This window comes from Poecilia formosa, unplaced genomic scaffold (assembly GCF_000485575.1).
Source record: "Poecilia formosa unplaced genomic scaffold, Poecilia_formosa-5.1.2 Scaffold395, whole genome shotgun sequence".
Lineage (NCBI taxonomy): Eukaryota > Metazoa > Chordata > Actinopteri > Cyprinodontiformes > Poeciliidae > Poecilia > Poecilia formosa.
Genome location: NW_006800334.1, coordinates 204046 through 228374, shown reverse-complemented (window position 1 = coordinate 228374; position 24329 = coordinate 204046). Strand labels below are relative to the sequence as shown.

General features: G+C 39.9%; 1 protein-coding gene across 1 annotated transcript in view; it reads left to right on the top strand.

Moving 5' to 3' along the window:
- Window positions 1–24329, top strand: part of LOC103154695 (collagen alpha-5(IV) chain-like) — a 69772-nt gene that overhangs the window by 29149 nt on the left and 16294 nt on the right. The window contains exons 4-40 of the mRNA XM_016662920.1: window positions 1261–1305; window positions 1675–1719; window positions 1800–1862; window positions 1965–2018; window positions 2721–2747; window positions 3723–3803; window positions 4121–4183; window positions 4550–4585; window positions 4722–4763; window positions 4848–4943; window positions 5617–5670; window positions 5778–5834; window positions 6204–6248; window positions 6340–6393; window positions 6500–6541; window positions 7166–7259; window positions 7688–7975; window positions 9323–9412; window positions 9872–9942; window positions 11687–11878; window positions 11969–12137; window positions 12512–12604; window positions 12687–12791; window positions 12907–13004; window positions 13174–13324; window positions 13448–13561; window positions 15610–15777; window positions 16083–16172; window positions 16415–16558; window positions 16666–16764; window positions 16886–16975; window positions 17477–17616; window positions 17694–17820; window positions 17896–18075; window positions 18166–18216; window positions 18299–18415; window positions 22972–22989. Coding sequence (XP_016518406.1) covers window positions 1261–1305; window positions 1675–1719; window positions 1800–1862; window positions 1965–2018; window positions 2721–2747; window positions 3723–3803; window positions 4121–4183; window positions 4550–4585; window positions 4722–4763; window positions 4848–4943; window positions 5617–5670; window positions 5778–5834; window positions 6204–6248; window positions 6340–6393; window positions 6500–6541; window positions 7166–7259; window positions 7688–7975; window positions 9323–9412; window positions 9872–9942; window positions 11687–11878; window positions 11969–12137; window positions 12512–12604; window positions 12687–12791; window positions 12907–13004; window positions 13174–13324; window positions 13448–13561; window positions 15610–15777; window positions 16083–16172; window positions 16415–16558; window positions 16666–16764; window positions 16886–16975; window positions 17477–17616; window positions 17694–17820; window positions 17896–18075; window positions 18166–18216; window positions 18299–18415; window positions 22972–22989 — 3493 coding nt within the window. The remainder of the gene's footprint in view (window positions 1–1260; window positions 1306–1674; window positions 1720–1799; window positions 1863–1964; window positions 2019–2720; window positions 2748–3722; window positions 3804–4120; window positions 4184–4549; window positions 4586–4721; window positions 4764–4847; window positions 4944–5616; window positions 5671–5777; window positions 5835–6203; window positions 6249–6339; window positions 6394–6499; window positions 6542–7165; window positions 7260–7687; window positions 7976–9322; window positions 9413–9871; window positions 9943–11686; window positions 11879–11968; window positions 12138–12511; window positions 12605–12686; window positions 12792–12906; window positions 13005–13173; window positions 13325–13447; window positions 13562–15609; window positions 15778–16082; window positions 16173–16414; window positions 16559–16665; window positions 16765–16885; window positions 16976–17476; window positions 17617–17693; window positions 17821–17895; window positions 18076–18165; window positions 18217–18298; window positions 18416–22971; window positions 22990–24329) is intronic.

Sequence of the window (24329 nt, the reverse complement as noted above, 5' to 3'; positions counted from 1 at the left end):
AAACATTCCAGATCACAAACACAGAACTTAAAACAGTTTGTCAAGAAGATTTAACAATGGACTAAACTAAAGGATTTGGATGATCCATAAGAATCAAGAGTGTTGATCATCACGGTGAGCCTTTAGCTTTAGCAAAACAGGATAAATTATCTTAACTGACAGAAATGTAGTCAAAGTGAAGGAGTCCAAATGGGAAAAGGCTCACCTCTTTCAAAAACTGTGATTGTGTTATTTTTTTTGTGTGTAGACTTGTATATGGAAGTTTAACAATTTTGTCAAAAAAAAATAAAAAATAAAAAAAAACAACAATAATTTAATTAACTCTGTAAACAGAATAATTATTAAAACCTCTCCTGGTCATTTCTATATTCTTTGCACGAAATGTTGAATAAATATTAATGTTGTTTCCACATATCATCTCCGACATCTGCTGGACTTTGGGTTGCGCTGTGTCAGCTGTTTGGGATTCCCCTCGTAATTTCCCCTCAGAAAGCGCAGAGGAGAATCCACGTTTTCTAATTGGCTACCTGTCACATTCAGCATTAAGCTCCCAGTCGGGGAAAACCCCTGATTCAGATCGGAGGGGCCACGACGATCTACCTAACCCACCACACTGCAGGATGATCGGTTACGAAATCACCAGCGAGAATCTTAGATCAGCCAACGATCTAAGATTGTCATAAGGAGAAAATAGGGGCAAAAAATCGTGTAGTATGAACTATTGCATTAGGTAGTCGGATGTGCTCATCTTCTCTATTTAAATGTAGTGATTACTGAAGGGCACATACAGACTTCATATCTGCACTCTTTTGGTTTAATGCAGTATTTATTTCGACTTTGGCTTTATGTTGTTTATTTTTTATTCAAGTACATTTTTTGTTAATGGAGACTGAGAATCCATTTTATTTTTGTCTTTGGCTGTTTTGTTTAATTTAGTTTATCAGTTCCAGTGTTATGTGTTGTTTTGAAAATAAAGTGTATCTATCTATGGCAGGAAATCACATGCATTATTAGTCATTTCCATTAAATCGGTGTCAAAAGGTCTTGAAACAATATTATCGTTTATCGCAATAATTTTTTAGACAATTAATCGATCAGCAAAATTTGTTCATGACAGGCCTATTTATAAATCAGAATTTTTTATCTTGTTTCACTACATTACCCTTAGTCACCTTGAATCATAAAGTGCTAATCTGAATATCTCCCAGTTCTTAACCACACAAATGTTTTGTTAATAATATTCTTTTGTTTTGTGTTTAGGGAAGTGATGGACCTTCGGGACCATCTGGTCCAAAAGGAATAAGAGTACGTATATCAAGTTTATTTAAAACAGACTTTCACTTTAAACTGTAAATGTTTTGTCTGTAACTTCTATCATGCAAAAGGAAGAATCAAGTTTAATGTTATTTTATTGATTTGTTTTTGGTTTAACCTAAATACATGAGAAGAGTTTCAAAAAATAATTCCTTTTTATTGTTATTTTTTGTGCTTTTATTGATTCTTTTGGAGGCATTTCTTAACTGTATTAGCCATTCATCCTCAGTTGTAATACCCCATTATGGACACCAGATGTCCCCACTTCACAATATTTCAAACATTGTTGGATAAAGAGAGATTTTCTTTTTCTCTTTACACAATTTCTAAAATGTTTTTTTTCTTTTCGTTTCCCAACAGGGACCATCTGGATTGCCTGGATTTCCAGGAACGCCAGGACTTCCAGTAAGTCCAAAGTAATCCAGAACCACTCTTTTGGCCAAACGTAACCCTCGCATGTAACTCAACTATGTATTTCCTGACAGGGTCTGCCAGGACAGGATGGACCCCCGGGCCCAAGGGGAGTGCCGGGTTGTAACGGGACAAAGGTAACAGAACCAAATTAAAAATTAGCTGGTTTATTTATTGTGTTGTATAGTACCTTCTTTGTCCTGAGAAGAATCCTTGATTTCTTTCTTCTTCGTCTTAAGGGTGAACCTGGTTTTCCAGGAAGTTCAGGAATACCTGGACGACAAGGACTTCCAGTAAGTGACTAATAAAAGAAATTACAGAGGTTCAGGTGTATCCCATACTACCCATGGAAGGGAAATTTAAGTACCTTCTTTAGTATTAAGAATATTCACCTTTTATTAAAAACTCAAAGGATTTTTCCACTTTAGGAACCTTTTTGAAGAACCCTGTGTAGTTTTTCTGACCTGGAGCCTTTTGAAATGATTCAATATTATGAGTAATGCGTTTCACTTTTCTGAATTTAAAGTTTTCAGTGTATTTTATCTGTTTCCCTTAAATATGATAGACTTTTAAGTGGATACTTATTCATTTAACCTTCCTAGAAGACAGGGGTAGAAAAGTTAAATTAATGTTAGAATATTTTACGGTTTTTCTGTTCAAAACCTCAAATCAAAACAACTCATTTGAAACATGTTTAACATGGGAAAGTTGAAAGAAAAATAAATGCAATTATTTTTCTGTTATTTTTTTTTTTTATTAAAAAATATGACAGTTTCTACAGTTTGGATATATTTTAGTTTTGCTTAAGAGTGTAATAAGTGGGATGTGTTCCTGAACGGAGCTAACATTCATCGCTCTTTTGAAGCAAATCCAAGCAAAACTAGTTCAGAGTAGTTTTTATCACAAAGGTTTTTATCGCTCAAAATTCTTCAAACGCAAAGCATTGATTTTCAATCAGAATCTCACCTGTCTCCCATCTGTCTCCTCCTTCATAGGGTCCACCTGGTCTCCCAGGAGAAAAGGTAGGTGTAAGACCACCCCAGTGTTTAATTGATCCCTGACATTATGCTACTTTCAGATCCAATTAAAATGAAAATTTCTCTATTATATGATGTATTGTTTGAAAAGCGCAAAATCTTGTCTCAGTCTTTCTAAGGCCTGGATCCTCAATTGCTAAGTCAATTGGACCTTTCAAGCTCTTTTTGCAGATTTTATTGAGACCTTCCTCTTTCAATAATACCGTTTTGGTAGTATGCAGCAATCTAATAAAATCATAATTTCCCAAATTGCTAACATAATGAAGATACAGTTGGTTTTTAAGAAGTTAAATGTCGAGGTTTACGGGGGAAAAAAACCCCAAAGCAGTATCCCGTTGGTGTATAAGATTAGTAGCTAATGCTTAGCCGCTAGCATTCACCTGAATGCATCCAGAAGATTAGTTGTCTTTTAAAAGGTAGCATTATGTTTTTTGCCAGACACATAATGCCATTTTTATATCAAGTAACTATTAATGCCAGCCATTATAAAAATGCTACGTATGTCAAATATGACTTTTAAAAACATTTTTCTTGATAATTTAACATCTTGAAACTGGGCCTTTGTCTCTTAATGTTTCAACATGACATGCACACCACCACACAAAGCAAGGCTCATAAAGACATGTATGATCTGGTTTGGTATAAAATAACTTACCTGACCGACGGAGAGGAAACTGTGAGCCAGGCCATCTCGTCCAACATCACCATCTGACCTCACAAATAAGAAAAAGAGCAAAACTTCATCTAAACACACATTTAAAGTTTCTAGAAAAGATGAAGCTGTAGATTGCTACAAAAAGGTGACCTGGCATCATTTCACACCACTCAAATTCATGTGTTTTTCAAGGCAAGAGACCCAATGGTCTTGAAAATATGATGTACATTCAGCACTTCTTCTAGAAATGACTGGTTTTTATGGCGTATGGCTGATGATGATTGATTTTTCTTCCTTTTCCCCAGGGAGACCGTGGAGATGTGTTTTACAACAACAATTATGGACAAAAAGGATCAGTCGGTTTGCCCGGATTGCCAGGATCTCCGGTGAGGAAACCACTCTTCACTCCCATGTTGTGTTTTACCAACAATTTAAGAAACCGCTGATTTCAAAACAACTTATTTAAAATGTAAAAAAAAAAAAAAAAAAGATTTACCTTTACCTAACCTTTATGTAGAAGTTCAGATCCTTCTCACTCATTTCATTATGATTTATATTCATCAAAATGTTAGACAAATATTTGCAGAGCAATTTTTTTTTTTTTTTTGCAAGATTTCTCACATGAAAGGAGAATCCAGTGATAGAGTCAGTGAGTCTTTTATAAATAATTTAGATTTTATGTTTTGTGTCTATATTTTCACAGGGCAGTCCTGGACCCATAGGTTTACCAGGCCCTACTGGCCCTCCAGGACTTCCAGGCTACGAGGTAAAGGAGGGCTTCTGAAACACACACCACCACACACACACACATTTCTTTCCCCACAAATATAAGCCTAAACCTTACCCTTGTCCTAACCCTAACCAAAACTCAATTCACACCTTAGTCCTAAATCTGACCCTTGACCCAAAAACAGCGTTTCTCCTTGTGGGGACCAGGTTTCGGTCCCCACAAGGAGCAGGCTCCCACAACGTAGTATATGTCAGGAAAATGGTCCCCACAAGGTATCACAAACAAACAAACAAACACGCATGCACGCACACACACACACACACACACACACACACACACACACACACACACACACACACAAATCACTATTAAAACTTTAACATTTTTCCTGTGGTCTTCCAGGGTGTTCCAGGTCCTCCAGGTCCACCTGGACCTAAGGTAAAATCAGTCACTTTTTTTGCCTAATTTTTTTAAATGATACGAGTAAATAAGCAAAAGACAATCAAAAATAAAATTTTATGCTGTACCGTAACGTGCTGAATCTTGATCAACTCTCTTCAAATTTCCTGAACAGGGAAACATGGGTTTGAACTTTGAAGGTCCCAAAGGAGACAAGGTAGAATACAAGTCCAAAAACACTTTTTGATTAATTTTACTTTGATCACAGTTACTAATAAAGTTTTTTTTTTTTTCTACACAGGGTGATCAAGGGTTGCCGGGACCTCCCGGTCCTCCAGGACCAGGTCAGGGGGAACAGGTCAGACCACCACCAACAGAGATCCAGAGAGGAGACAAGGTACCTTCATTCTCCTAAATATGTTGTTACACTTCTTCCATTCCTACAGATACAATCAGATTACATTGGAAGTAAGTAGTGATTTTTTTTTAGCATGTTGGACTAAATATTTGGTAAAATTTCAGAGCAACCGAACCAGAAACTGAGCCAATATTTGCATATGCAGGTGGTTCTTTTTAACTTTTCTCCTACTTTGTTTGACTGCACACCCAAACCAAAATAATAATTCTAAATGTTAATAGAAGAGGCAGAAATGACATAAACTAATAATTAATTGTCTTTACTTTTAAGAATTTTCTGGATTTTCTTTTCTAAATAAATGAAGTCATATGACAGAATTTAAAAAAAGACTGGTTATAATAATTATATTTGTGCATTACCATCAAGGTTGACCAATTGTAGACCATCATACTTAATATCAAGCTCCTTACCCTGCTACAGACTTCAATTTTAACTTTCACCACATGGTGGCAGTAGAGAGTACATAAGACATTTATTGATGAAGTAACATGATTGCTTACTAAAATGCTGATTCAACCAGAGTACTGTAAAAAAATAAAAGTGTTAATAAAAACATTAAATGTTCTTGTTAGTTCCATTGAAGTTAAACTAACTGTTAAACGTTTTCATTAAAGTTGTGTTTTTTTCTTCTTCTGCATTATAATCTCTAAAGGGTGACCCTGGCCCTCCAGGTCTACCAGGTGACCCAGGCAACCCAGGTCCACCTGTAGGTATCAGTTACCATCTCACCACGAGGTTCATTCATATGAAGAAACCCTGTAAAGACCAGGCAAGAAAAACTAATTTTATATGCCTGTCGCTGTGATCCGATAGGGTCCCTCTGGTGGCCAGAAGGGAGAGAAAGGAGAACCAGGAGAAGCAGGAAAACGAGTGAGTATCATTAGTCAAGAGCTCATCAAACAGATTGTAACCACCACTGTTAGACGTCTCCCTTTGACCACGAGATGCTCACTGGTGATGGTGTTAGCTACACCTTCGTAGTTCTGGTGTTGGACCCTCTTTTTCCTTTAGAACTGCTTTCAGTCTTCATGACTTAGACTCAATGAGATCCCAGAAGCATTCTTCAGAGATTTCCATCCAAGTTGACATGTTAGCATGTTAGTTTATGTACAATGTGAATCTCCCATATCACAATATCCCAAATCTATTGGACTGAGATCCGGTGACCGTGGAGGCCACTAGAGTTTTCTCCTCTGTTTTTTACCAAGCAAATCTATAGTCATTTTTCCATTTTCACAGGGAAAACAAGGCAAAGACGGAGACCCAGGAGCTCCAGGATACCCAGTGAGTTACAACCTGCATACCAGCAAAATGTACGATTTGCATCTCTTTTAAAACCGTGCCAGTTACATCTGTGACTTTCCATTACCATCAGGGACTTAAAGGAGAGCCTGGAAGTCCAGGTCTCCCAGGCCGAGATGGAGAGAGAGTGGGTTTCTTCCGAAAATATTGTTCATTGTCCGTCTTCCCATATTATCAACAGCTCAACAGGTAATGTTTAAAACGACTTAAATCACTCTCCCTCCTGTTAACAGGGGCAAAAAGGCGACCGAGGATTTCCGGGACCTCCAGGACCAGTACGTATCTGACATTCATTTGACACCAAAATCATTTGCTGAGTGCAGAATCGTTTTGTTTCCCGTATATGAATTTTTTCGTGTTTAATTTTTTTTTTCTCTTTTTTTTGTGGTTATTGTATTTTTAGAGTAGATCCAGAAAATCAGTCCCTGAATGTCTGAACTTTGGGTGTATAGGGTAAAAAAGGGGTAAACAAGAGAACTATTTAGCATCACTGCTACATGATACGTTTACATCTTCTCATCATGGGCGTCTTATTCATGTTCCATTAATTTTGGCCTTTCATTGATTTTTTTGAACTGTTCTTTTCCCAAGTTGTCTTGTTATATATTAGCTAGCTTCTAGCATATTTCTGGCGGGATATTTGATCACTCTTAGCTAAGACTGGAAAAGTTTAAGCTGGTTGGTTTCTTGGGATAGATCTAGCTTTTAATAAACTCGGAATGATGAGTTTTTTCAACAATATTTGAGGTCCGATAAGTTGGGGATCACTAAGGTCCCAAAGGAGACAAGGTAGAATACAAGTCCAAAAACTCCCAACCTTAAGGACTGAACTGAGATACGTTTCTGAGTTACGGCACTTGTCAAGTATAAACTTTTCTCTTCCTCTTTTTTTCCACCAGGTAATTCGGCCTACGAATGGAGCTGTTGTTGGTCAAAAAGGTGAACCCGGTTTTCCTGGAAATCCTGGAGCCAAAGGAGAAAGAGGACCGTCAGGTAATCTATAAAAAAAAAACGTAGATGCAGGCACAAAACCGACTCGGTAAATATTTTTGCTTGTTGTTGAACAGTTAGCAGTTTTGCCAACCACATTAACCTAGCTCGCTAAGATTTTAACACTGGTAATAAAGCAATTTGGTCAGAAGATGATGTTGGATTGTCATAATTTTCGTTGTGATTGTGATGATTCTAAGTAGTTTACACAAGAATGCTTCAAAATATAAATGGAGCATCTCATGGAAGTCAGTGAGCAGACTGAAAAAGTTATTTCAACAAATTTTGGACATTATCACTAAAATTCAGGCAATGTTCTTTTCGGAAAATAATCAAAACACGAAAGCAAAAATAAAATAAAAACAATAAAAATCAGCCAAATTAAGGTACTTTCCTCATTTTTAATGATTATGTTGATCCGTCTTCTGCAGGTTTCCCAGGGCCTCAGGGAGCACCAGGAATTCCTGGAATAGGTGGCAGCGGTCCTCCGGGTCCTCCAGGTTTCCCTGGAGACAAAGGTCAGAAAGGAGACCCAGGCACTCCTTCGAATGCCTTGCCCGGTCCCCCAGGACGTCCGGGAAATCCCGGGAATCCTGGTCCACAAGGGGCGCGTGGACCTCCCGGCTATTCATCACCGATCGATAACTGCCTTCCTGGAGATCCTGGGCTTCCTGGAATCCAGGGTCAAAAAGGTTTCCCTGGAGAGCAAGGCCAGAAAGGTAAGAAAATAAAAGGAAGCTGCTCAGTAATATATATCTGACCTAAGTTATATGTGACATATATAGTACATAAGTACACCCAGTTAATTTAAATACTCTATATCTGAACTTTCTCAATCTATGTCAAGGACAGAAGATGAATTATTTAAGGGTTAATAAACTTGGCTCAGTTTTACGAAACAGAAATCTGTTTCCTAATATCGCAAAACATTAGGGCACCCTACACAAAAAAGCTATTCTTGCCCCCTTACACTGAAACAACTTTAGCCTCTTTTGGAGACTTCTTTTAGCGTCTTGCAGTCTGCTTTCAAGATAAACATGGTTAGACGGCCAGATGTGGACATATTGGCAGATGTTTTAAATGTCATCCACTTGTAGGCTTTTTTTATCAGTCAGTGAAATGGCTGATTTATAATCAACCTCTTTAATTTCCTTCTCTCTTTTTTTTTTTACAATTTATTAATACTACTTGAATTTATCAGTATTTTAACAATAGATATTAAAGAGTGTTGTGTATCTTCTTGCCATTTTTATAATACATCAAGTAACGTTGCTACCTTCAGTTGTTTTAAAAAGGCTGTGTATATATATATATATATATATATATATATATATATATAGATAGATAGATAAACAGCAACTTAAAAAAAATTCACATTGCAACATAGCTGAAATTGGACTCTGTCTCTTTAAGAAGTTCCTACCATTTCCAACTCTCCCCTTTCAGCAACAGTGCTTCTCTTTGATGCCGTTTACAACTATTCTCAGGAACGTTGGACTGAGAGGTAGTTTGTAGAATAAGGTCAGCAGGTGTTTGCTAATTGCTGCTGCCACTAGTCTGTGGGAGCAGTTTGGGGAGGTGCAGGAAAGGAGTACTTTGTGGGGCGGGAGCTCAACTAGGGACTGAAGCTCCAAGAAGGCGTTTTGCATAAATAGGCTGTGCATTGCATGAGCAAGCATTTTGCACAGCTCAGTGGTTGCCATGTGAGATTCAAGGATTTCTCAAACATGCCTGAAAGAATCAATGCAACACTACAGGTATGTTTCTGATGAGGGAATGAGATCATGACTTAAAGCTAAAAAAAAGTTGATTTTGCATATTAGCTTTCTATTAAGAATCCATATTAAAGGATTCAAAACATGAAGGTATTCAGATTTTTTCATGACTGTAAAAATACCCCACCAAAGTAAAAAAAATAAAAATCTAATGACCGTTTGAAATAAATTATAAAAATGACCAAAGTAAAATCAAATGTGTAATGAAAAAGGGTTAGACAATTTACGTGTGGTTCATAAGAAATGTACAGCTGTGCACAGAAAACACTGACGACGATCACGATGTTTCAGGTCAGAAGGGAGAAACCTGTGTGAACTGCATTGACGGAGGCAATCTTATACCGGGGCCCCCAGGGCCTCCAGGTCCGCCAGGCTTCGCAGGTAACGTCTGTGGATCTTATTTTTCATTTACTTGTTTATCTATGACATCCTCGTGTGTCACTACCGCCGATTTGGTTACTTAAAATGTTCAGATCTGCTCTGCTAAAACATATTTTGGGCATTATATTTTGCTTACTTACTTTGCTACATAACTAGCTGCAAGTAAGCATTTGGAGCAGACGTTTGATTAATCATGAAGGAAAGAAGCAAAAGTCAATGAATTATGCCAATTCGTGGCATCTTAAAAAAGTAAAAATGTGATTATTGTCACATCAAAAGACGTTTGCTGGTGTGTGAGCTGTGTGCAGAAGGAAATATGACGATTATGGCTAGTTAGCTGTAGTGAAAAGCTAAGCCATAGTTAGTTGCACTGTTTGTTGCATACTCTGAACCAGACATTAAAGCATAAAGTGTTTTTAAATCTATTGTGCTTCCATTTATTTTTCTAATTTTTATCAGGCCCTCCTGGCCCGCCAGGTGTAAAGGGAGAACCAGGTTTTCAAGGAATAACAGGCCTTAGTGGACCCCCTGTGAGTAGTTTTTGACAAGCATGACTTTTATACTTTTGGTTTATGTGTCAAAGGGTTAAGGGAAAAAACTATCCAAACCAACCTCATGTACACAACAACAAAACAAAAGATTACTGCCAAACTAGGAGGATCAAGAAATCACTAAACCCTCCCGCGGTCATAGCTCGACACTCAGGAGAAATGCGGCAGATGTCACGGTTGGACAGCATGAAGACAGGAGGGTGAAATATTAACCCATCAGTTCCTGAAACTACACACACACACACACACACACAAAAAAAAAAAAGTTGTGAAACCACACACAAGGCCAGTGCGACCCCACCAGACAAAAGATAAAAAGCTCATGTTGTCCAAATTACCTTGCCTCTTAAAACCACTGAAGGGTTAAATAGAACATATTTGACCTCATGAAGCATGCTAAAAGCTCAAAAACAAACCCACCATGTCTGAGTCAAGCCTATTCAAGAACAGAATATAAATAAATTAACTCAAGTCATCTATCAAGAGTTTGGGGCTCAATCAAACCAAAGGGAGAGCAAATATCTACTAGTGGAGAAAACATGGAACAGTGGTGAACTTTGCTAGGAATGTCCAGTCTGCCAAAAATGACTTCAAGAGCATATCAATGATTCATTCAGGTGGCTGCAAAAGGACCAAGAGCAACATCTTTTAGGGCCCCCTGATTGTCACTGCTAACAATTTAACAATAAGTCAGAACCTGGGAAAAAAACGGCTTCCATGGCAGAGTTTCAAAGTCAAAACCCCACTGCTGATCTAAAGGACACAAAGGCCTGCCTCACGTTCGCAGATACATTTCTGCGTGATTCTCAGGAACTTTGGAGAAACTGGAACAAAAGTGGAGCTCTTTGGAAGACGGCAATACGCTTTTATATCTCAAACATGGTGGTCGTATTGTGATACCAAGGAGCAACTTCGTTTCCTCGGGAACCTGGTTGACTTGTTGGAATTTATGAAACCTTTAATTCTGCTCTTTACCACAAAATCTTCAAGGACGACGTCCATCCATCTTTTCGACATGCAGCAGAACAAAGACGTGGCAAGTGGCAGACAAGTTTGCCAATGAAGGACTCAAAGTATCTGATTGAGATGCTGTGACGAAAACTTAAACAGGCCAGTCGTACTTACTCAGAGTCCTCCAATGTGGGTGAAGGACAGCACTTCTGCATAGGAGACTGAGCTAAAATTCATTCACAGTCGAAGTGAAGGGCAGTAGTTGCTTTCAAGGGTGGCAGAACCTTTTTTAGGTTTGGGGCAATTGGTGCGACCACAATGGTTTGGATAGTTTTTGTCCCCTGTTAAATAAAACCTCTCCTTGCTAACTTTATTTCAATGGAGATTTGTGAGGAATACTTTTTTAAAGCCTTTGCACCACTTTACAGACAAACATTAAGAGAACATTTGCTCATTTTTATTGCTTACAGTAATTATTGTTGCTGTTGAAAATTTGCAGTCAACGGTGAAAGCAAGAGCAAAAGAGTTTTGAGCTTCTGCATCTGGAAATGTCGAATAATTAGAAGTTTAAAACTGATTAAAAAAAATAAAGAGACTGGATCATTAAAATCTGAGCAAGGCTGAATCTAAACAACTGTGAGGGTTTTTTTTTTTGTTGTTGTTTTTGTTGTTGTTTTTTCCCCAAATTTAAGAGTCAGTCTCTTGCCTATTTTGCCTCCTATTACATGTCATTGTCGTCCCTCCATCCCTTGAAGTTTTGTTTCCTTTGTAGGGTGTTCCTGGTCCTGTAGGTGCTCCAGGTTTCCCCGGAGAGAAAGGAGAGCCAGGAGATACCTTCGGAGGTGGTGGTGTGAAAGGAGAGAAGGGTGACAGTGGTTTCCCTGGACCACCCGGTCTGCCTGGCCTGGATGGTCGACCCGGTCGTGACGGAGCACCTGGGCCTCCTGGCCCCAAGGGAGCTCCTGTGCGTGACTTTCCAGGATGTTGTGCTGCCTTTACATAAATCCAACCCTCCATCGGACATTTCATAAATGTTTGTACCTGTGGTCTGCAGGGGTCTCTGCTCTTAAAAGGAGAACGAGGTCCCCCTGGTGACACAGGTCCGCCCGGCATCCCAGGAGACAGAGGTCCACCAGGCGGCCCTGGCTATGGAGTCCCGGGTCCACCAGGGGAGAAAGGTGCTCAAGGCAACTCAGGAGCACCTGGCAATCCCGGAAATCCAGGCAAGAAGCAAATATATTGATTCTCATATGAACTGGTTTTACTTAAATTTTTTTAACTAAGTACATCACTGAACACCCCTTCTAAAAAAATATAGCTGCCCCTGCATTGGATTAGAAGCTATTCTGGTGCAGTTTTAATGGTCAACAAGTTTTTAAACCATAACAAATGTTGAGCTTGACTTTACATTCGGCAAATAGGTGGAGCTGTCGTTTAATGACGTAAAAGCAGCTCTTGATAGACACAAATGTGTGAAACTGCGCACCAACATCAGTTGGACACTTTACATAGATTATCTTTTATTGGCTGTTCAAACAGCTGTGCTGCTAAGATCAGGAAAATGTTCTAGGAAATCAATGTTTACCTCAATTTGTAGGTGTAAAAGGTGAACCAGGTCCGACAGTCACAGAGAAGGGTCAACCAGGACCCAAAGGAATAGATGGCAACCCAGGGTCACCCGGTCCGCCAGGTAGCATGCCTCACCTGTGAAGTAAAGCCTTTACCTTCACCATAACAACAGCAATAACGCACAGAATGCTACTTCTCATCAGGTCCGCGAGGTGCGGATGGACAGCCTGGTTCACCAGGTTTTCCTGGACCAAAGGGTGAACCGGGACAACCGGGTGTCGGCCTTCCAGGTCCTGCAGGAGTTAAGGGTAAATGGATATGTACCCATTCTGCTTTTGCCTCATAAAAGTGCTCATGTGAATCTTTACATCTGCTTTTGGTTCCTAGTTACCGATGTTATCAATTTTCACCTCTGTTCGCTAGGATTCCCAGGTATTCCGGGCCAGCCGGGAACACCTGGAAAAGTAGGGAGACCGGGAGTAGATGGATTCCCCGGGCCACCAGGGTTTCCTGGACCAAAGGTAGGCTAATTATTTCTCAAATGATTGACAGGCATTGAAATTATCTTTAATTTTGGCCAGTATTATTTTTCCTGTCTTGGATAAATCTGTCTGCTGAACATTTAATATCTTCCCCTCTTGACTGAGTGAAATTAACCATTTATTTGTTCCCTGTCTGTGCATCCAAAAGGGTGAGGCAGGCTTTGGACTTCCTGGTCCTCCAGGTCCACCTGGAATAGCAGGAGCTAAAGGATTCCCTGGACAAAAGGGAGATCCTGGTTTCCCCGGCAACCCAGGTGGACCAGGGCGACCTGGGTTTGATGGCGGACCAGGACTTAAAGGTATTAATATTGTATGAATACATTAGTTTGTCTGTTTTATTGTCAATACAGCAACTTAAGACGATTGTTAAAAATTACGACAGCTTTTTCTGACAGCTACCCCCTTTATTTGTCCTTGTTTAGGGGAGCCCGGCTCACCAGGCCAACCTGGACCTCGTGGGCCCCCTGGAAGCTCAACAAGTGGTGCACAGGGTCCTCCGGGCCCTCCTGGACCCCCCGGGCCAATGGGACCAATAGGTACGTCACAAAAGATTGGGTTGAGGTTGATTTCTTACTGTCAAAGGCCTTGGAACAAAATGTTATTTTTCAATTGTGTATAACATTTCTGAGTGTTTTATGAGATTAAATACTCGTTAGCTTTATTTGTTAGCATGACTGACTCTTTTGAAACCAATGTTTGGTGGTTGGATTTGTTGACTTTAATGAAGTCAACAGTTTCCACATGAGCACCTTACAAAACACTGTAGCTTGGGTTTGTTGGGTTGATTTACAAGCACAAGTAGCTACTCTCTATGTGTTGGTGATCAGAGCATGTTATTATGTAGAGAGTTAGATGCCACGTCTGTAAATGGCTGCTCTACAATTTTGTGGGACTTTTGTCTTTGTCTGGGAAAATGTCTCAGTGTCTTTACGTTGTACCTCATTTTACCACATTTTTGTTCCACCAAATGTTGAAGAAACTTTCATGAGCGTCATCTCTCTTCCTGTTTCTAATCCAAACAGTCTCATGCGAATGCAGTTGGCAAAACGCCATATCACAGAGATACGCTTTTCATCCCCGTCCACTCTTAACGTCACTTACTGCGATTTCCGCAAGAGCACACCAAGCAAGAACTAACACCAGAGCGTGTCAGAGTACCTGCTTTTGCACCAGCATGACCTTTTGTCGCTCTCCTTTTTCAATGTACAGCCAACTTTAACAGTAAAAAGGAAGTTCTTAAGCGTTAATTGCTTTCAATACGCAGTTGCTGCCAGACAATCCATGCTAATACAGTTTTTGTTAGCAGTTTAGACCTGAACTTTAGTTTATATACATTCTTCACTGGCATGAATGTCATATTGTCATATTTGAACAGTTGACTGTTAATTCTTTTTGGTGTTGATTGATTATGTCGTCACCTTCCTAAAATAATGACCTATGTCCTTTTTTGCCAAAAGGTATCTCACTTTTTGCAAAAAAAACGACTAAGGCCAAAATTTTAGGAAGGTGATAATATACAAAATACAATTTCAATACATATTAATGACAAAAATTTGGTGCACAAGTATGTTTTTAAAATTGATTTTCTGTAATCCACAAATTGTCAAAATTGTACTCACAGGCTAATATAATACACAGGGTTACCCCAGTGTATCATAAGCCTGGCGGGCCACCAGGCTTTACTTGTGACCCAACCTGGCTAAGCATTGCTTATTTATTTAAGTCTTTTTAAAATTCTAATGAAATTTGAAATGTGACATATTTTCTTCATTGACGGTTTCAAACAGACTCTTGCATCTTTCCTTTCCTTTAATTTATGTTTGTCTGGCTCATAATGAGGGAAAATCAGCCTCTTTGCGGTGACTGATCCTGCCAGGGATCCTGGGAATGTTTAATAATTTCGTGAAGTAATTCATACAAGGTTGAACTTTTCTTTAGGATTCACTTACTAAACTTCGACACACAGCATATCATCTCTACAGACCATAAAGTTTGTTCAAAAGAAAAAAAAAATTGAAACTTAAAAAAAAGAGATTTGAAACTGAAAGATTATTTTGAATTTGAAAAAAGTTTGGAGTTGTAAAAACAAATATTCATTCCCGAAAAGTTTGAAACAGAAACTAAATTTAAACTAAAAAGAAAAATAATTAAACTGAAAATACACATACCAAAGCCTTGAAACTAAAACAAAAAATCTAAAACTGAAAACAAAACCCTTGAATCTGAAAAGTAGTTTTGAACTTTTTCTTTTTTCAGTTTAATTTTTTTTTCCCATTTGACCAAACTTTATGGCCCCAATTTAGCTCCATACACCTCAGTAGGTTATTTGGATCATGAATAGGGCTTCGAAAAATGTGACATTTGCAATATTTACGAAATAAATAACTTTACTGCCTTCTCCGTGGTTTTACTTCAGTATCTCAAGGCTAAAAATGGTTTCTCAAGGAAAGAATTGCTAATTACAGCACAATTTCAATAGGCCTTCGCAGCGCTTAGCTGCTCGGGCCTAAAAAGACTTGACTTCAATTCAGAGGTGGAGGAGGTTCACATGTCTCTATGCTGATTTAAACGATCATCCTTACAGGATACCCAGGAGGAAGTGGAGAGAAAGGAGACCCAGGTCCACCAGGCTTAGACATCCCAGGGTTACCAGGTGACAGAGGGAATCCTGGTTTTCCTGGACCCCCTGGACCAATAGGAATCCCAGGACCCCCTGGAGGACCTGGAAGGGACGGCGCACCTGGATTTCCAGGTAAAATAATGTTATCTGTACCCTTGAATAAAGGCAGAGTATTCTTTACTGTCTGGTATATAGCATGTTGTGAGGCATCACTTAGTTGACCTTTCCAAATATCTGTTGATCTTTTGATCTAATCAGTTGGTCAAATGCTGAATAATTTTTTTTCTCCTGTTCATTAAATGCATTGACGCAAAAATCTATCTAGCATTTTAATCGCTGAATGGGTAGCTAAGCTGCTAGTTTTATTAACATCATAGACTTTTCAGTTTATGATTTCTCCTTACATACGTCATCTGCTCTCTCTTTGGGCGCTGCAGGTCCAAAAGGTGACATGGGTCCAATGGGACCTCCAGGACCATCTGGAGGACCTGGCACTCCGGGAGGACCTGGTGCACCTGGTCTTAAAGGTATTTACACACAAGCCATCTTTGAGTTTAAACAAACTAGCTTTGTTGGCCACCAAAGTTACTATCTGCTTTTGAGTTTCCCATCAGCTTTTAAATTAAAGGGATATTTTAAGTATTTTAATAAGTCCAAACTACATTTCACCAGACCCAGTTTAAGATTTAAAACATTTATTAATAAATAAGTAAAGGTCAAAGTACTTTGAAGCACACAATCTCTAGGTTCCTATGTTTCTGTGCCACAGGTGAACCAGGATTTCCAGGCAGTAACGGCATCCCAGGTGGACCTGGTTCTAAAGGAGAAAAGGGAGACCCAGGTTCCCCGGGACTCCCAGGACCCATTGGGCCAGTAGATATAAGAGGAGCTAAAGGAGATCCTGGAACTCCAGGTACAATAGAAAACATTCAAACATCACCTCAGTTATGGTGCTATCTCTAAATTTCCAGTAACTCTCAGCATAAAGATACATTAATAAGAAATTCCCCTTGTGTTTAGGATCACCAGGCTTTCCCGGACCCAAAGGCATTGCAGGTCTCCCTGGTGACCCTGGATTGCCTGGACAAGATGGACGCCCTGGCATTCCTGGTCCGCCAGGTAAGGGGTTATGTCATGAATGGATGGATGGAGGATGGATAGATGTTCTAACTCTAAAAAGACGTTGGTTCTTTGGCTCTAATGGGTTTTGGCTGTAATTTAATGACTTTATTTTGTGCAGGGCTAAAGGGAGAACCTGGTATCCCAGGGAGTCCTGGTGGTCCTGGATCTCCAGGTCCAAAAGGCGGAATGGGCGATATGGGAATTCCAGGTGGGTGAGCTGTTAATTGTCAGATGTTTGCCTACCTTTGCTAGTACCGTCTGTATATTTTTAAATTGGTGTTAAACACATCGATATTAATGGGAAAAAGACATACACCCCTTTTCATTTATACATTTTTGTATTAGGATATGTTGAAAAAGGACCCAGTTTTGCATGGTTCTGAAATTGTTTTAATATAATACATATTTCACACTATCAGCATTTAATGAGTATGGAGGCCACTAAGGGACATGGAGGATTTTTTCTTTTGCATTTCTGCGCAATAAGTTTGCGTTCTCTGTCTGTGTGAACTGTCTTTTCACCATGACTTTCAAAAACACTGTTGATGCCATTTAATGACAACATTTTTGACACACTGACTATATTAAAACTTTGTAGTTTTATGTTAAGAATAAAACTAAGTCCTAGCAATTTAGTATAAAAAGTTTTCTGCACTTGAACATTCGACTCACCGATGTCGATGTTAATCTTTTCTCTATGACTCAACAGGACCTATGGGGTCAAAAGGCTCACCAGGTTTTCAAGGTAGGCCAGGATCCCCAGGTCAGCCAGGAATACCTGGTCTCCAAGGACCAAAAGGTGACCCAGGTTCTGGTGGTGTTGGACCACCTGGACCACAGGGACAAAAGGTGACAGAAAGAAGTGTTTTCAGTCCTTGTTTCACGACATGTTCAGGGATGACAGATCTAGTCAATTCTCTCAAAAGGGAGATCCAGGTCAGCCCGGATTCCCAGGAAGTCCTGGAGCTAAAGGAGGTCCGGGAACACCTGGTCTTCCTGGTTTACCAGGGCTACCGGGGGTTAAAGGAGATGTAGGCCTCGCAGGATTCCAAGGTGAGTAATTTTATTTTGGTACTCTCAGTAAATCTCTAATGTAGTGGAACAAACTAACTTGTCGTCTCTTGGTAGGTCCTCCTGGTTTCCCCGGTCCAAAGGGTCTTGATGGTGTGCCTGGTGCCCCTGGTCTCACAGGAGCTCCAGGTAGACCAGGAGAGTCTGGTCGAACAGGACCACCAGGACAGGTTGGGGAGAAGGGTCAGCCGGGAAGAGATGGGATCCCAGGACCAGCCGGTGTCAAAGGAGAACCAGGTAGGTGGCAGTTCGTACGGTGCGGATGCCCACTGAACATCTTTTGGAAATGTTCTGCCTGGCTCAGTTCATTGTTTGTGTCTACTCCAGGAATTCCTGGCTTTGGTGTTCCAGGTCCTCCTGGGATTGCAGGGTCGCCAGGTAACTTATTTCCCATCATACTGTATTTTAGCCTTAAATGTTGTGCCACAGTTCTCTACAATCACTGGTACTTCCTGTGAAGGTGAAAAAGGAAACCCAGGCCTTCCTGGTCCTACTGGAGGCCCAGGATTTCCTGGCCCAAAAGGGGACACCGGCTTTCCAGGTCCACCAGGTTCTCCAGGTGTCAGTGGCCCTCCAGGTCCTCCGGGACTGCCATTCCAGGGCCCTAAAGGAAATCAAGGACCTCCCGGGCCGCCTGGAAGATCAGGTAAAGGACTTGGGTGGCACTTATCACCACATGGTCGGTTGGATGTTCCTGCCTGGTTTTCTGATGTTAGATGGCAGAAGTCAATGAAGCTACAACATCTAAGCTAAAAACTAAGCTAAAGCTAAGACATTCTAAATGTATGCTTGGTTACCTTTTCTGCGAAAATGATTTCATACATATAAATCTTGAGCAATGACACGGTCCAGTTGTCTGTGTCTCAGAGAACCAGGCAGAAGCTCCACGTTGAATCTAAAGTCTGTCATCACCGTGTTGGTTGGTCATCGTTTCACCAATCAGCACCGCTGGCCAGAGAGCCGGGCCCCTGCTGAGTTCCATTCTGAGCACCAGGTTTTCAACTTGACACCAGAGCATGTTGGGATTCTTCCCTCCTCTTACACCCCGCCACACTCTTCACCGGGATTTCTCTTCGTGCCGAAACACAACGTTCACAATGTAGTGGCCGAGTCGCCATCTCGTGTTTCCTCTTCACCCAGCTCATCCACCCACACGTTTCCTCACCCATGTTCCCTGCTCTCTTTGATCCCATCTTGAGGCCTGGTGTGAGCTCCTCATCTCTCCACAGTCCTGAGCTACGAGTGACTTTGTGTGTGTTTGTCTTTTCACAGCCTGAGTGTGTGTGGTTCCTGTAGGCCATTTGTCAATTGGATTTAATCACTTAAGCCACAGACAAACTCAAAACATTCTCATAACGCTGTTTGATTTTAGATCAAACAGGCTTTTTTTTTTTTTTGAGTTATTGTGTCACATTTAGCATATCACAATTATAAATGAGAACGCACCATTTGTTCAGCAGATGACAATTTCTGTCACTGACAGCAGGTCTGACAGATCAAACAACATCAGCTAGCCAGACTGTTGTAATATCTGTGACTGGTTGTCAATAGAGCTGTGGCTCACCGCTAAGATGCTAATAACTGAGATGTGCTCCAAACACCACCAAAGTATTTTTGGAATATTTTGAAGTCATGTCCTGTGAAGTAATTGCTTCATTTACAGCATGTATTAATAAATGTGATCTCCACTGAAATGTTGTTTCAGTGGAGATCAAATAAATCCTTAAGAGTCATGAAAGGCTAACATTTAGCTGAGCTGGCACTGGAGTAGCAAAGTTTAGATATTTAAAACAACTCAAAATGGAAATGTTTATATAAATGTTAATGCAATGCCATATTAGCATTATTTAGCCTTTCTCTTAGCCTACTAATGCCAATGTTGCTATGCAAAACAACACTGGATCAATCAGCTAATCGGCTAAGCTAATCAGGATGATATCCAAACAAGTAGAAGACCTGGGGGAAAAAAGCAGAGGAACAAACTATCTTTGATCCAAAGAAAACAGAGGGTTACTCACTATCAGCAAACATAAAGGTCACATTTGGTAGCTGCATTGTAACTTTCATTAATAATTGTTGGCGACTAAGACAACAGCAGCAAACTCAGCATAAGTTTGTACAGTTAATATCCATTACCAGTGTTGTGTTTGACAGACAGAAATATTTTCAGGAAGAGTTTGTTGAAATTTCAAAATTGACCAAAACCAAGGTTACCAGCTGTTAGCTTTTTGCCAAATTGTTTCACTTTTCAAATAACTTTCGCTGTGAAATGACAGTTTACTGAAAACAGTCCACCGAACCAAACTTCAAAAACATCAACATGTAAAAGTTCAGAAAATTATTTAATGGCTACTCAAGATAATTCAGTAGCACATAGTACAAGTGTTTTTTATTCATATTGCCACTAGACAAATGAACATGTTTAGTAATTTGATGGTTATAATATTCATGCTGTAAATGTAGCAAACATGAATGTAAATTATCTGATAAGCATCCAGAAGGCCTACCTAGGCCCTTTTCTATTCAATGAAGCTGAAGATTTTGGCAGTTAATTTTAAAAACCTAGTTTTAAATTTCAGTGACAAAAGGAGACAGAAACCTGATACTGTTTTTCAGAAATGTTTTTTTTTTTCCATTTTAAAAATTGCTATTTTCACAGGCACCACTTAAATTTAGATGCATATAAAATTCATGTATTACATTAAAAGAGTAGTTAAATTTAGCAGATCAGAAATCTCTACTTGGAGTCGGTGCACCTCGATCAATAAACCCTGAATCTGAGCAAGACTGTTTTTGAGTTTGTGACTGGCTTCACTGTCCTGACTGGGATTTTGTCCCACCAATCAAGCCACCTGCATGGAGACTTGTTCAACACCAGACCTCACACAGTGCTGGACAGAGTGGAAACTCCACTGAATATAAATCGTGTAAAAAGTCACTTCACATTTAAAATGCCCACAGAATTAAGCGGCTTCTTCATGTGACAATTCAAACTTAAGAATTTGTAATGTCTTATATTCCATTTTTGATGTGTCTACAAACTAGCAAAGAGGGAAATGAGATTTTGATCTCTTCCTTTGCTCATACGTCAGCAGTTTAAGTTTGCTACCAACAACAATGTCATTGACGTTTTTCAGTTCATATAAAATTCATTACCCTACAGACATATATACGTAAAGCTGCGATATCATTTCCACCAAACTCCGTCACTGTGTGAGGTCAGAAGGAAATCAAATGTCAGTATAAAAATGTGATGCTATGAGATCTTACCCCATGTTTCCTGCGGTTTGGCCCCGCCCACCATGGCGTGGTCCCTCCCCACCCCGCCTCTCCACGCGGCAACTTTTGCGTCCGGCTTCGAAGGGCCCGCAGGTCAGATGAACGGCATCCGGACTTTTCTTGCACGTCTCCTGCAGCAACACTTGTGTTTAATATCACCCTGATGCACTGTGATGGAAACAAAATCAACTGAAAACTCTGAATCGTTTTTTGCTTTTTATTTTCTTCCTAATAACTCCTTTCTCTCGTTCTTCATGCACACTGATGGTAGGGTAGTCCACGTTTAACAAGTAAGCACATTTAGAAAAACAGTGACAGTGATGATAGATTGTAAATGTCTCTTCTGAGTAGAGTGGGTCACCGAAAATACGTCACCAGATCACATGGTCTGTCAAATTAAATCAAGTTCACTGAATCACTCGCCACAAGCATTCACCATGTGACTAACTCACCAAGGACTTTACGTCATTCTTCTTTGTTGTGATTTCTGTATAATTCACAAAACCTCTATCATTAATCATTGGATTAATTATTTACTTTTNTATATATATATATATATATATATATATATATATATAGATAGATAGATAAACAGCAACTTAAAAAAAATTCACATTGCAACATAGCTGAAATTGGACTCTGTCTCTTTAAGAAGTTCCTACCATTTCCAACTCTCCCCTTTCAGCAACAGTGCTTCTCTTTGATGCCGTTTACAACTATTCTCAGGAACGTTGGACTGAGAGGTAGTTTGTAGAATAAGGTCAGCAGGTGTTTGCTAATTGCTGCTGCCACTAGTCTGTGGGAGCAGTTTGGGGAGGTGCAGGAAAGGAGTACTTTGTGGGGCGGGAGCTCAACTAGGGACTGAAGCTCCAAGAAGGCGTTTTGCATAAATAGGCTGTGCATTGCATGAGCAAGCATTTTGCACAGCTCAGTGGTTGCCATGTGAGATTCAAGGATTTCTCAAACATGCCTGAAAGAATCAATGCAACACTACAGGTATGTTTCTGATGAGGGAATGAGATCATGACTTAAAGCTAAAAAAAAGTTGATTTTGCATATTAGCTTTCTATTAAGAATCCATATTAAAGGATTCAAAACATGAAGGTATTCAGATTTTTTCATGACTGTAAAAATACCCCACCAAAGTAAAAAAAATAAAAATCTAATGACCGTTTGAAATAAATTATAAAAATGACCAAAGTAAAATCAAATGTGTAATGAAAAAGGGTTAGACAATTTACGTGTGGTTCATAAGAAATGTACAGCTGTGCACAGAAAACACTGACGACGATCACGATGTTTCAGGTCAGAAGGGAGAAACCTGTGTGAACTGCATTGACGGAGGCAATCTTATACCGGGGCCCCCAGGGCCTCCAGGTCCGCCAGGCTTCGCAGGTAACGTCTGTGGATCTTATTTTTCATTTACTTGTTTATCTATGACATCCTCGTGTGTCACTACCGCCGATTTGGTTACTTAAAATGTTCAGATCTGCTCTGCTAAAACATATTTTGGGCATTATATTTTGCTTACTTACTTTGCTACATAACTAGCTGCAAGTAAGCATTTGGAGCAGACGTTTGATTAATCATGAAGGAAAGAAGCAAAAGTCAATGAATTATGCCAATTCGTGGCATCTTAAAAAAGTAAAAATGTGATTATTGTCACATCAAAAGACGTTTGCTGGTGTGTGAGCTGTGTGCAGAAGGAAATATGACGATTATGGCTAGTTAGCTGTAGTGAAAAGCTAAGCCATAGTTAGTTGCACTGTTTGTTGCATACTCTGAACCAGACATTAAAGCATAAAGTGTTTTTAAATCTATTGTGCTTCCATTTATTTTCCTAATTTTCATCAGGCCCTCCTGGCCCGCCAGGTGTAAAGGGAGAACCAGGTTTTCAAGGAATAACAGGCCTTAGTGGACCCCCTGTGAGTAGTTTTTGACAAGCATGACTTTTATACTTTTGGTTTATGTGTCAAAGGGTTAAGGGAAAAAACTATCCAAACCAACCTCATGTACACAACAACAAAACAAAAGATTACTGCCAAACTAGGAGGATCAAGAAATCACTATAAACCCTCCCACGGTCATAGCTCGACACTCAGGAGAAATGCGGCAGATGTCACGGTTGGACAGCATGAAGACAGGAGGGTGAAATATTAACCCATCAGTTCCTGAAACTACACACACACACACACACACACAAAAAAAAAAAAGTTGTGAAACCACACACAAGGCCAGTGCGACCCCACCAGACAAAAGATAAAAAGCTCATGTTGTCCAAATTACCTTGCCTCTTAAAACCACTGAAGGGTTAAATAGAACATATTTGACCTCATGAAGCATGCTAAAAGCTCAAAAACAAACCCACCATGTCTGAGTCAAGCCTATTCAAGAACAGAATATAAATAAATTAACTCAAGTCATCTATCAAGAGTTTGGGGCTCAATCAAACCAAAGGGAGAGCAAATATCTACTAGTGGAGAAAACATGGAACAGTGGTGAACTTTGCTAGGAATGTCCAGTCTGCCAAAAATGACTTCAAGAGCATATCAATGATTCATTCAGGTGGCTGCAAAAGGACCAAGAGCAACATCTTTTAGGGCCCCCTGATTGTCACTGCTAACAATTTAACAATAAGTCAGAACCTGGGAAAAAAACGGCTTCCATGGCAGAGTTTCAAAGTCAAAACCCCACTGCTGATCTAAAGGACACAAAGGCCTGCCTCACGTTCGCAGATACATTTCTGCGTGATTCTCAGGAACTTTGGAGAAACTGGAACAAAAGTGGAGCTCTTTGGAAGACGGCAATACGCTTTTATATCTCAAACATGGTGGTCGTATTGTGATACCAAGGAGCAACTTCGTTTCCTCGGGAACCTGGTTGACTTGTTGGAATTTATGAAACCTTTAATTCTGCTCTTTACCACAAAATCTTCAAGGACGACGTCCATCCATCTTTTCGACATGCAGCAGAACAAAGACGTGGCAAGTGGCAGACAAGTTTGCCAATGAAGGACTCAAAGTATCTGATTGAGATGCTGAGACGAAAACTTAAACAGGCCAGTCGTACTTACTCAGAGTCCTCCAATGCGGGTGAAGGACAGCACTTCTGCATAGGAGACTGAGCTAAAATTCATTCACAGTTGAAGTGAAGGGCAGTAGTTGCTTTCAAGGGTGGCAGAACCTTTTTTAGGTTTGGGGCAATTGGTGCGA